At 43.7% G+C, this 14,293-nt stretch overlaps 1 protein-coding gene across 1 annotated transcript in view; it reads right to left on the reverse strand.

Moving 5' to 3' along the window:
* The window catches only part of LOC116366234 (high affinity cAMP-specific and IBMX-insensitive 3',5'-cyclic phosphodiesterase 8A-like), a gene marked incomplete at its 5' end in the record, with an annotated part of 46,781 nt that extends 37,796 nt beyond the window's left edge, over nucleotides 1–8,985 (reverse strand). Inside the window, 4 exon segments of the mRNA XM_031818465.1 lie at nucleotides 3,651–3,713; nucleotides 3,715–3,730; nucleotides 7,790–7,878; nucleotides 8,931–8,985. Coding sequence (XP_031674325.1) covers nucleotides 3,651–3,713; nucleotides 3,715–3,730; nucleotides 7,790–7,878; nucleotides 8,931–8,985 — 223 coding nt within the window.
* Nucleotides 8,986–14,293: the final 5,308 nt, after the last annotated feature.

A 14,293-nucleotide genomic window follows, 5' to 3' on the forward strand; every position in this document is an offset into this window, starting at 1 on the left:
TGTCTCTAGCTGTCTCTCTATCTGTGTCTCTGTCTGTAGCTGTCTCTCTGTCTGTAGCTGTCTCTCTATCTGTGTCTCTGTCTGTAGCTGTCTCTCTGTCTGTAGCTGTCTCTCTGTCTGTAGCTGTCTCTCTGTCTGTAGCTGTCTCTCTGTCTGTAGCTGTCTCTCTGTCTGTAGCTGTCTCTCTATCTGTGTCTCTGTCTGTAGCTGTCTCTCTGTCTGTAGCGGTCTCTCTGTCTGTAGCTGTCTCTCTGTCTGTAGCTGTCTCTCTGTCTGTAGCTGTCTCTCTGTCTGTAGCTGTCTCTCTGTCTGTAGCTGTCTCTCTATCTGTGTCTCTGTCTGTAGCTGTCTCTCTGTCTGTAGCTGTTTCTCTGTCTGTAGCTGTCTCTCTATCTGTGTCTCTGTCTGTAGCTGTCTCTCTATCTGTGTCTCTGTCTGTAGCTGTCTCTCTGTCTGTAGCTGTCTCTCTGTCTGTAGCTGTCTCTCTGTCTGTAGCTGTCTCTCTGTCTGTAGCTCTCTGTCTGTAGCTGTCTCTCTGTCTGTAGCTGTCTCTCTGTCTGTAGCTGTCTCTCTGTCTCTAGCTGTCTCTCTGTCTCTAGCTGTCTCTCTGTCTCTAGCTGTCTCTCTATCTGTCTCTCTGTCTGTAGCTGTCTCTCTGTCTGTAGCTGTCTCTCTATCTGTGTCTCTGTCTGTAGCTGTCTCTCTGTCTGTAGCTGTCTCTCTGTCTCTAGCTGTCTCTCTGTCTGTAGCTGTCTCTCTATCTGTGTCTCTGTCTGTAGCTGTCTCTCTGTCTGTAGCTGTCTCTCTATCTGTCTCTCTGTCTCTAGCTGTCTCTCTGTCTGTAGCTGTCTCTCTATCTGTGTCTCTGTCTGTAGCTGTCTCTCTGTCTGTAGCTGTCTCTCTATCTGTGTCTCTGTCTGTAGCTGTGTCTCTGTCTGTAGCTGTCTCTCTAGCTCTGTCTGTAGCTGTCTCTCTGTCTGTAGCTGTGTCTCTGTCTGTAGCTGTCTCTCTAGCTCTGTCTGTAGCTGTCTCTCTGTCTGTAGCTGTGTCTCTGTCTGTAGCTGTGTCTCTGTCTGTAGCGGTGTCTCTGTCTGTAGCCGTGTCGGTAGCCATGTCTCTAGCTGTGGCGGTGTCTGTTGCTGTGTCTGCTGCGGTGTCTGTTGCTGTGTCTCCAGCTGTGCCTGTTGCTGTGTCTGTTGCGGTGTCTGTGGCTGTGCCCCCAGCTGTGTCTGTTGCGGTGTCTGTGTCTGTAGCTGTGTCTGTAGCTGTGTCTGTTGCGGTGTCTGTGTCTGTAGCTGTGTCTCTAGCGGTGTCCGTAGCTGTGTCTGTTGCTGTGTCTCTAGCTGTGTCTGTTGCGGTGTCTGTGTCCGTAGCTGTGTCTCTAACTGTGTCTCTAGCTGTGTCTGTTGCTGTGTCTGCTGCTGTGTCTTCTGCGGTGTTTGCTGCGGTGTCTGCTGCGGTGTCTGCAGCGGTGTCTGTAGCTGTGGCTGTAGCTGTGTCTGTACAGTGCCTTGCGAAAGTATTCGGCCCCCTTGAACTTTGCGACCTTCTGCCACATTTCAGGATTCAAACATAAAGATATAAAACGGTATTTTTTTGTGAAGAATCAACAACAAGTGGGACACAATCATGAAGTGGAACGACATTTATTGGATATTTCAACTTTTTTTAACAAATCAAAAACTGAAAAATTGGGTGTGCAAAATTATTCAGCCCCCTTAAGTTAATACTTTGTAGCGCCACCTTTTGCTGCGATTACAGCTGTAAGTCGCTTGGGGTATGTCTCTATCAGTTTTGCACATCGAGAGACTGACATTATTTCCCATTCCTCCTTGCAAAACAGCTCGAGCTCAGTGAGGTTGGATGGAGAGCATTTGTGAACAGCAGTTTTCAGTTCTTTCCACAGATTCTCGATTGGATTCAGGTCTGGACTTTGACTTGGCCATTCTAACACCTGGATATGTTTATTTTTGAACCATTCCATTGTAGATTTTGCTTTATGTTTTGGATCATTGTCTTGTTGGAAGACAAATCTCCGTCCCAGTCTCAGGTCTTTTGCAGACTCCATCAGGTTTTCTTCCAGAATGGTCCTGTATTTGGCTCCATCCATCTTCCCATCAATTTTAACCATCTTCCCTGTCCCTGCTGAAGAAAAGCAGGCCCAAACCATGATGCTGCCACCACCATGTTTGACAGTGGGGATGTTGTGTTCAGGGTGATGAGCTGTGTTGCTTTTACGCCAAACATAACGTTTTGCATTTTTGCCAAAAAGTTCAATTTTGGATTCATCTGACCAGAGCACCTTCTTCCACATGTTTGGTGTGTCTCCCAGGTGGCTTGTGGCAAACTTTAAACTACACTTTTTATGGATATCTTTAAGAAATGGGCTTTCTTCTTGCCACTCTTCCATAAAGGCCAGATTTGTGCAATATACGACTGATTGTTGTCCTATGGACAGAGTCTCCCACCTCAGCTGTAGATCTCTGCAGTTCATCCAGAGTGATCATGGGCCTCTTGGCTGCATCTCTGATCAGTCTTCTCCTTGTATGAGCTGAAAGTTTAGAGGGACGGCCAGGTCTTGGTAGATTTGCAGTGGTCTGATACTCCTTCCATTTCAATATTATCGCTTGCACAGCGCTCCTTGGGATGTTTAAAGCTTGGGAAATCTTTTTGTATCCAAATCCGGCTTTAAACTTCTTCACAACAGTATCTCGGACCTGCCTGGTGTGTTCCTTGTTCTTCATGATGCTCTCTGCGCTTTTAACGGACCTCTGAGACTATCACAGTGCAGGTGCATTTATACGGAGACTTGATTACACACAGGTGGATTGTATTTATCATTTATCATGTATTTATCATCATTAGTCATTTAGGTCAACATTGGATCATTCAGAGATCCTCACTGAACTTCTGGAGAGAGTTTGCTGCACTGAAAAGTAAAGGGGCTGAATAATTTTGCACGCCCAATTTTTCAGTTTTTGATTTGTTAAAATTTTGAAATATCCAATAAATGTCGTTCCACTTCATGATTGTGTCCCACTTGTTGTTGATTCTTCACAAACAAATACAGTTTTATATCTTTATGTTTGAAGCCTGAAATGTGGCAAAAGGTCGCAAAGTTCAAGGGGGCCGAATACTTTCGCAAGGCACTGTAGCTGTGTCTCTAGCTGTGTTGGTTGCTGTGTCTGTTGCTGTGTCCGCTGCGGTGTCTGTTGCTGTGTCTGTTGCTGTGTCTGTTGTTGTGTCTGTTGCTGTGTCCGCTGCGGTGTCTGTTGCTGTGTATGTTGCTGTGTCTGTTGCGGTGTCTGCTGCGGTGTCTGTTGCTGTGTCGGTTGCTGTGTCTGTGGCTGTGTTTGTGGCTGTGCCTGTAGCTGTTGCTGTGTCTCTAACTGTGTCCGTAGCCGTGTCTGTAGCTGCGGCACTAGCTGTGTCTGTTGCTGTGGCTGTGCCTGTGGCTGTGCCTGTAGCTGTGTCTGTAGCTGTGTCTGTTGCTGCCCTTTTTCTGACCCTGCAAATTGAAAATCCAATGTGCCCTCGAGCCAAAACGTTCCCCCACCCCTACCTTAGTGCTTCCATCTGTAGACTGTTTGGTTGAGAATAAACAACAGACCATTCTTTAGTAAAACTAATGGAAACTAATGAAAACCCACCTGAATGACTTGATCCTCATTGGTGATCTCTATGGCCTCCTGGCTCTGCTCCAATGCTGTGAAAGATAGCATTACACGCCCTAGGAAAGAGAGGGAGGGGGAGGGAGGGAGAGCAGGGATGGAGATGGGGAAGGAGGGCGATGGGAGAGGGAGAAGGAGGGAGGGAGAGCAGGGATGGAGAGTGGGAAGGAGAGCATGAGAGAGGGAGGGAGGGAGGGAGGGAGGGGAGGGAGGGAGGAGGGAGGGAGGGAGGGAGGGAGGGAGGGAGGGAGGGAGGGAAGGGAAGAGATAGGGAGGGAGGGAAGAGAGATGGGAGGGAGGAGAGATAGGGAGGGAGGGAGATTGGGAGGGAGGGAGATAGGGGGGAGGGAGATAGGGAGGGGAGGGAGATAGGGAGGGAGGGAGATAGGGAGTGAGGGAGGAGATAGTTGAAATGCACCTCTGAATGTAGAACAGGAGCTAGATTTAGACATGGGTACAGTACATAGCTGTAGAAAGAACATTCTACATTTTTAATCACACTCCACCATTATTACAGGATTTGCGGGCCAGCCTATGAGTGGATTTATTTATTTTTATTTAACCTTTATTTAACTAGGCAAGTCAGCTAAGAACAAATACTTATTTACAATGACGGCCTACCAAAAGGCAAAGACCTCCTGCGGGGGACGAGGTCTGGGATTTAACATAATACAATATAAATATAGGACAAAACACGACATTCACAACAAGAGAGACAAACAACACGACCATAAAGAGAGACCTAAAGACAACAACTTAGGAAGAGAACAACACATCACAACACAGAATAGTAGCAACACATAACATAACAACAACATGGTAGCAACACAACATAACAACAACATGGTAGCAACACAACATAAACAACATGGTAGCATCACAACAACAACATGGTAAGCAGCATTACATGGTAGCAACACAACAACAACATGGTAGCATCACAACATAACAACAACATGGTAGCATCACAACAATGGTAGCAACACAACATAACACACATGGTAAGCAACGACAACATAACAACAACATGGTAGCAACACAACATAACAACAAAATGGTAGCATCACAACATGGTAGCGAACACAACACAACCAACAACATGGTAGCAACACACATAACAACAAACATGGTAGCATCACAACATGGTAGCACACAACATAACAACAACATGGTAGCAACAGCAACATAACCAACAACATGGAAGCAACACAACATAAACAACTACATGGTAGCAACCAACATAACAACAACATGGGGGGGTAGGCAACACAACATAACAACAACATGGTAGCATCACAACATGGTAGCAGCACAACATGGTAGCAACACAACATGGCATCAACATGGTGGCAACACAACATGTGTAGCAACACAACATGGTAGAACACACATAGCATCAACATGGTAGAATCACAACATAACAACATGGTGAATCACAACATAACAACAACATGGTAGCAGCACAACATGGTAGCAACACACATGGCAACAACATGGTTGCATCACAACATGGTAGCAACACAACATGGTAGCAGCACAACATGGCAACAACATGGTAGCAACACAACATGGTAACAAACAACATGGCAACAAGATGGTAGCAACACAACATAACAACAAGATGGTAGCAACACAACATGGTAGCAACACAACATAACAACAACATGGTAGCAACACAACATGACAACAACAAGGTAGCAACACAACATGACAACAACATGGTAGCAACACAACATAACAACAACATGGTCGCAACATAACAACAACATGGTAGTAACACAACATGGTAGCAACACAACATAACAACAACATGGGTAGCAACACAACATAACAACAACATGGTAGCACACAACATGACAACAACATGGTAGCAACACAACATAACAACAACATGGTGGCAACACAACATGGCAGCAGCAGAAACATGGTAGAAACATTACTGGGCTAACAGACAACAGCACAAAGGGGAAGAAGGTAAGAGCAACAACACATCACACAAAGCAGCTATGGGTATGTGTCTTCTCTATGAGCTGGTTATACTTTGGACACTAGATGAGATGCTTGTGAGACACAGCTCAGATAGATGAGATACTTAGTGAGACACAGCTCACATAGATGAGATGCTTGGTGAGACAACAGCTCACATAGATGAGATGCTTGGTGAGACACAGCTCAGATAGATGAGATACTGGTGAGACACAGCTCAGATAGATGAGATGCTTGGTGAGACACCAGCTCAGATAGATGAGATACTTGGTGAGACACAGCTCAGATGATGAGATACTTGGGTGAGACACAGCTCAGATAGATAGATGCTTGGTGAGACACAGCTCAGATAGATGAGATACTTGGTGAGACACAGCTCAGATAGATGAAGATACTTGGTGAGACACAGCTCAGACAGATGAGATGCTTGGTGAGACACAGCTCACAGATTAGATGCTTGGTGAGACACAGCTCACATAGATGAGATGCTTGGTGAGACACAGCTCAGACAGATGAGATGCTTGGTGAGACACAGCTCACATAGATGAGATACTTGGTGAGACACAGCTCAGACAGATGAGATGCTTGGTGAGAAACAGCTCACATAGATGAGATGCTTGGTGAGACACAGCTCACACAGATGAGATGCTTGGTGAGACACAGCTCAGATAGATGAGATGCTTGGTGAGACACAGCTCACACAGATGAGATGCTTGGTGAGACACAGCTCACACAGATGAGATGCTTGGTGAGACACAGCTCAGATAGATGAGATGCTTGGTGATACACAGCTCAGATAGATGCGATGCTTGGTGAGACACAGCTCAGATAGATGAGATACTTGGTGAGACACAGCTCAGATAGATGAGATGCTTGGTGAGACACAGCTCAGATAGATGAGATACTTGGTGAGACACAGCTCAGATAGATGAGATACTTGGTGAGACACAGCTCAGATAGATGAGATGCTTGGTGAGACACAGCTCAGATAGATGAGATACTTGGTGAGACACAGCTCAGATAGATGAGATACTTGGTGAGACTCAGCTCAGATAGATGAGATACTTGGTGAGACACAGCTCAGATAGATGAGATACTTGGTGAGACACAGCTCAGATAGATGAGATACTTGGTGAGACACAGCTCAGATAGATGAGATACTTGGTGAGACACAGCTCAGACAGATGAGATACTTGGTGAGACACAGCTCAGATAGATGAGATGCTTGGTGAGACACAGCTCAGATAGATGAGATACTTGGTGAGACACAGCTCAGATAGATGAGATACTTGGTGAGACACAGCTCAGATAGATGAGATACTTGGTGAGACACAGCTCAGATAGATGAGATACTTGGTGAGACACAGCTCAGATAGATGAGATACTTGGTGAGACACAGCTCAGATAGATGAGATACTTGCATATTATGTGAATGGTCTCACTGTGTCTCCTTGAAGAACTGAGGCTGAAACTAACTGTTCACCATGACCTATGTAGTTTCTGTCAAGCTCCTCTGCCTCCCCAGCCCTTCGCTGGTAAACGGATAGTTGGGGATTTTGGCAATGCTAGCTGTTCCCATAGACTTCCAGTCATTGCGCTAACGCTAGTTAGCAACTTCCACCAAACTGCTCGCAGCGACATAAAAATGGTATCCGTGAATTAACTCTGAGGAAGTCCATAAAGGGCCTCATTGCCAAAATCCCAAACTATGCCTTTATTATTCACCTCAGTTTGAACTGTGCCCTTACTGCACGGTGTGTGTTGTGTGTGGTGTGTGTGTGTGTGTATAGTGTGTGTGTGGTTGTGTGTGTGGTTGTGTGTGTGATTGTGGTGTGGTGATTGTGTGTGTGTGTGTGTGTGATTGTGTGTGTGTGGTTGTGTATGTGGTTGTGTGTGTGATTGTGTGTGTGTGTGTGTGTGTGTGTGTGTGTGTGTGTGATTGTGTGTGTGTGTGGTTGTGTGTGTGTGATTGTGTGTGCGGTTGTGTGTGGTTGTGTGTATGTGATTGTGTGTGTGTGTGTGTGTGAGTGTGTATGTGATTGTGTGATTGTGTGTGTGTGTGTGTATGTGATTGTGTGTGTGTGTGTGTGTGTGTGTGTGTGTGTGTGTGTGTGTGTGTGTGTGTGTCTCACCTCAGTTTGAACTGAGCCAGAACTTCTCCACGCTCCAGCTGCAGCAGCTCATTGTAACAGGCCATCGTGTTGGTGTTCTCCACATATCTCTATAGAGTTAGAGGTCAGAGGTTAAACACAGTGTTTATCCATCTGCATCCCAATAGTGCACTACCTTTTTTGACCAGGGCCCATAGGGAATAGGGTGCTGTTTATAGACCAGGGCCCATAGGGAATAGGGTGCTGTGTATAGACCAGGGCCCATAGGGAATAGGGTGCTGTGTATAGACCAGGGCCCATAGGGAAGAGGGTGCTGTTTATAGACCAGGGCCCATAGGGAATAGGGTGCTGTGTATAGACCCGGCCCATAGGGAATAGGGTGCTGTGTATAGACCAGGGCCCATAGGGAATAGGGTGCTGTTTATAGACCAGGGCCCATAGGGAATAGGGTGCTGTGTATAGACCAGGGCCCATAGGGAATAGGGTGCTGTGTATAGACCAGGGCCCATAGGGAATAGGGTGCTGTTTACAGACCAGGGCCCATAGGGAATAGGGTGCTGTTTATAGACCAGAGCCCTATTCCCTATATAATGGTACTACTTCAGACCAGAGCCCTATTCCCTATATAGTGGTACTACTATAGACCAGAGTCCTATTCCCTATATAGTGCACTACTTTAGACCAGAGCTCTATTCCCTATATAGTGGTACTACTATAGACCAGAGCCCTATTCCCTATATAGTGGTACTACTATAGACCAGAGTCCTATTCCCCATATAGTGGTACTACTATAGACCAGAGCCCTATTCCCTATATAGTGGCACTACTTTAGACCAAAGCTCTATTCCCTATATAGTGGTACTACTATAGACCAGAGCCCTATTCCCTATATAGTACACTACTTTAGACCAGGGCCCTATTCCCTATATAGTGGTACTACTATAGACCAGAGCCCTATTCCCTATATAGTGGTACTACTATAGACCAGAGCCCTATTCCCTATATAGTGGTACTACTATAGACCAGAGCCCTATTCCCTATATAGTGGTACTACTATAGACCAGAGCCCTATTCCCTATATAGTGGTACTACTATGAGTGTGGTGTGGGGATGACTGTGTGTGTGGTGTGTGTTGGTGTGTGTGTGTGTGTGTTTCACTCACCCTATTAAAGCCAGATTTGATAAGGGGCATCACTGAGGCCTCCTCCCTGTCCGGCCTACAACAACAAACACCAAAAAAGATCAACAAAACCATTGACTGGTATATAGATGGAGACTATGATCATATTGACTGGTATATAGATGGAGACTATGATCATATTGACTGGTATATAGATGAGACTATGATCATAGTGACTGGTATATAGATGGAGACTATGATCATAGTGACTGGTATATAGATGGAGACTATGATCATAGTGACTGGTATATAGATGGAGACTATGATCATAGTGACTGGTATATAGATGGAGACTATGATCATACTGACTGGTATATAGATGGAGACTATGATCATAGTGACTGGTATATAGATGGAGACTATGATCATAGTGACTGATATATAGATGGAGACTACACTCATAGTGACTGGTATATAGATGAGACTATGATCATAGTGACTGGTATATAGATGGAGACTATGATCATACTGACTGGTATATAGATGGAGACTATGATCATAGTGACTGGTATATAGATGGAGACTATGATCATAGTGACTGATATATAGATGGAGACTACACTCATAGTGACTGGTATATAGATGAGACTATGATCATAGTGACTGGTATATAGATGGAGACTATGATCATAGTGACTGGTATATAGCTGAGACTATGATCATAGTGACTGGTATATAGATGGAGACTATGATCATAGTGACTGGTATATAGATGGACACTATGATCATAGTGACTGGTATATAGATGGAGACTATGATCATAGTGACTGGTATATAGATGGAGACTATGATCATAGTGACTGGTATATAGATGGAGACTATGATCATAGTGGCTGGTATATAGATGGAGACTACACTCATAGTGACTGGTATATAGATGGAGACTACACTCAGTGACTGGTATATAGATGGAGACTATGATCATAGTGACTGGTATATAGATGGAGACTATGATCATAGTGACTGGTATATAGATGTACACTATGATCATAGTGACTGGTATATAGATGAGACTATGATCATAGTGACTGGTATATAGATGAGACTATGATCATAGTGACTGGTATATAGATGAGACTATGATCATAGTGACTGATATATAGATGAGACTATGATCATAGTGACTGATATATAGATGGAGACTACACTCATAGTGACTGGTATATAGATGGAGACTATGATCATAGTGACTGGTATATAGATGGAGACTATGATCATAGTGACTGGTATATAGATGGACACTATGATCATAGTGACTGGTATATAGATGAGACTATGATCATAGTGACGGGTATATAGATGGAGACTATGATCATAGTGACTGGTATATAGATGAGACTATGATCACAGTGACTGGTATATAGATGGAGACTATGATCATAGTGACTGGTATATAGATGGAGACTATGATCATAGTGACTGGTATATAGATGGAGACTATGATCATAGTGACTGGTATATAGATGGAGACTATGATCATAGTGACTGGTATATAGATGGAGACTATGATCATAGTGACTGGTATATAGATGGAGACTATGATCATAGTGACTGGTATATAGATGGAGACTATGACCATAGTGACTGGTATATAGATGTACACTATGATCATATTGACTGGTATATAGATGAGACTATGATCATAGTGACTGGTATATAGATGGAGACTATGATCATAGTGACTGGTATATAGATGGAGACTATGATCATAGTGACTGGTATATAGATGTACACTATGATCATATTGACTGGTATATAGATGAGACTATGATCATAGTGACTGGTATATAGATGAGACTATGGTCATAGTGACTGGTATATAGATGGAGACTACGCTCATAGTGACTGGTATATAGATGGAGACTACACTCAGTGACTGGTATATAGATGGAGACTATGATCATAGTGACTGGTATATAGATGAGTCTATGATCATAGTGACTGGTATATAGATGAACACTATGGTCATAGTGACTGGTATATAGATAGAGACTATGGTCATAGTGACTGGTTATAGATGCGACTATGATCACAGTGACTGTTATATAGGTGAGACTATGATCATAGTGACTGGTATATAGATGGGACTATGATCATAGTGACTGGTATATAGATGGAGACAACACTCATAGTGACTGGTATATAGATGAGACTATGATCATAGTGAATGGTTATATAGATGAGACTATGATCATAGTGACTGGTATATAGATGAGACTATGATCATAGTGACTGGTATATAGATGGAGACTATGATCATACTGACTGGTATATATGGAGACTATGATCATACTGACTGGTATATAGATGTAGACTATGATCATAGTGACTGGTATATAGATGGAGACTATGATCATAGTGACTGGTATATAGATGGAGACTACACTCATAGTGACTGGTATATAGATGGAGACTACACTCAGTGACTGGTATATAGATGGAGACTATGATCATAGTGACTGGTATATAGATGGAGACTACCACTCAGTGACTGGTATTATAGATGGAGGACTATGATCATAGCGACTGGTAATAGATGGAGACTATGATCATAGTGACTGGTATATAGATGGAGACTATGATCATAGTGACTGGTATATAGATGGAGACTATGATCATAGTGACTGGTATATAGATGGGACTATGATCATAGTGACTGGTATATAGATGAGACAATGATCATAGTGACTGGTATATAGATGAGAGATAGATCATAGTGACTGGTATATAGATGAGACTATGATCATAGTGACTGGTATATAGATGGAGACTACACTCATAGTGACTGGTATATAGATGAGACTATGATCATAGTGACTGGTATATAGATGAGACTATGATCATGGTGACTGGTATATAGAGGGAGACTATGATCATAGTGACTGGTATATAGATGGAGACTATGATCAGAGTGGCTGGTATATAGATGGAGAACTACACTCATAGTGACTGGTATATAGATGGAGACTACACTCAGTGACTGGTATATAGATGGAGACTATGATCGTGACTGACTGGTATATAGATGGAGACTACACTCAGTGACTGGTATATAGATGTGAGACTATGATCATAGTGACTGGTATATAGATGGAGACTGTGATCATAGTGACTGGTATATAGATGGAGACTATGATCATAGTGACTGGTATATAGATGGGACTATGATCATAGTGACTGGTATATAGATGAGACAATGATCATAGTGACTGGTATATAGATGAGACTATGATCATACTGACTGGTATATAGATGAGACTATGATCATAGTGACTGGTATATAGATGAGACTATGATCATAGTGAAGGGTATATAGATGAGACTACACTCAGGTGACTGGTATATAGATGGAGACTACGATCATAGTGACTGGTATATAGATGGAGACTATGATCATAGTGACTGGTATATAGATGGAGACTATGATCATATGACTGGGTATATAGATGGAGACTATGATCATAGTGACTGGTATATAGATGGAGACTATGATCATAGTGGCTGGTATATAGATGGAGACTACACGCATAGTGACTGGTATATAGATGGAGACTACACTCAGTGACTTGTATATAGATGGGACTATGATCATAGTGACTGGTATATAGATGAGTCTATGATCATAGTGACTGGTATATAGATGAACACTATGGTCATAGTGACTGGTATATAGATAGAGACTATGTCATAGTGACTGGTATATAGATGGGACCTGATCATAGTGACTGGTATATAGATGAGACAATGATCATAGTGACTGGTATAATAGATGGAGACTATGATCATAGTGGCTGGTATATAGAGGAGACTACACTCATAGTGACTGGTATATAGATGGAGGACTACACTCAGTGAACTGGTATATAGATGGAGACTACATCATAGTGACTGGTATATAGATGAACACTATGGTCATAGTGACTGGTATATAGATGAGTCTATGATCATAGTGACTGGTATATAGATGAACACTATGGTCATAGTGACTGGTATATAGATAGAGGGACTATGGTCATAGGACTGGTATATAGATGGACACTATGATCATAGTGGACTGGTATATAGATGGAGACTATGATCATAGTGACTGGTATATAGATGGAGACTATGATCACAGTGGATGGTATATAGATGCGGACTATGATCACAGTGACTGTTATATAGGTGTGACTATGATCATAGTGACTGGTATATAGATGAGGACTATGTCATAGTGGACCTGTATATAGATGAGACTATGATCATAGTGACTGGTATATAGATGCGACTATGATCATAGTGACTGGTATATAGATGGAGACTATGATCATAGTGATGGTAATAGATGGGAGACTACACTCATAGGACTGGACTGGTATATAGATGAGACTATGATCATACTGACTGGTATATAGATGGAGACTATGATCATAGTGACTGGGATATAGATGGAGACTATGATCATAGTGACTGTATAGAAGATGGAGACTATGATCATAGTGACTGGTATATAGATGGAGACATCAGGACATAAAGAGAGGAGAGGCAGAGGGAAACATACCATTTTTACTACAGCGACTATCACAGTGTTTTTTCTGAAGAGGTCACGCCCCCTGATCGACCTGAAGGGAAAACAAAGACACACATTATCATTAGGCCAGGAAAACATTACTTGGTGGAAACTGCCACAGAGCCATCAAATCAATGGAGCAGGCCTATAGACCTTCTGGTGCAGCTTGATTTCTCCCAGACCAAAGCTCTGTGTGCAGGATTGGTGCAGCTCCGTGAGCAGGCCTAGGCCCTGTGGTGCAGCTCCGTGAGCAGGCCTAGGCCTGTGGTGCAGCTCTATGAGCAGGCCTAGGCCCTGTGGTGCAGCTCCATGAGCAGGACTAGGCCTGTGGTGCAGCTCTGATTCTCCCAGACCAAAGCTCAGTGTGCAGGATTGTGTGCAGCTTCGTGAGCAGGCCTAGGCCCTGTGGTGCAGCTCCGTGAGCAGGCCTAGGCCATGTGGTGCAGCTCTATGAGCAGGCTAGGCCCTGTGTGGTGCAGCTCAATGAGCAGGACTAGACCCTGTGGTGCAGCTCTGATTCTCCCAGACCAAAGCTCTGTGCGCAGGACTAGTTACAGCTCTGTGAGCAGGCCTAGGCCCTGTGGTGCAGCTCCATGAGCAGGCCTAGGCCCTGTGGTGCAGCTCCACGAGCAGATCTTGGCCCAGTGAAAGAATGCAGTGTAGCAGTCGTGGTCATCTGGCTGTGGTTTCTCTTCAGCCAGTCACCATAAGAAGCTTTAGTTCTCTACAGAGAGCCCTGCGTGTACACTGAACCTATAGACTGGCCAAGATGAATAAGGTAACATACAGGCTACGG

Source organism: Oncorhynchus kisutch, unplaced genomic scaffold (genome assembly GCF_002021735.2).
Source record: "Oncorhynchus kisutch isolate 150728-3 unplaced genomic scaffold, Okis_V2 scaffold1408, whole genome shotgun sequence".
In the NCBI taxonomy this organism is placed as follows: domain Eukaryota; kingdom Metazoa; phylum Chordata; class Actinopteri; order Salmoniformes; family Salmonidae; genus Oncorhynchus; species Oncorhynchus kisutch.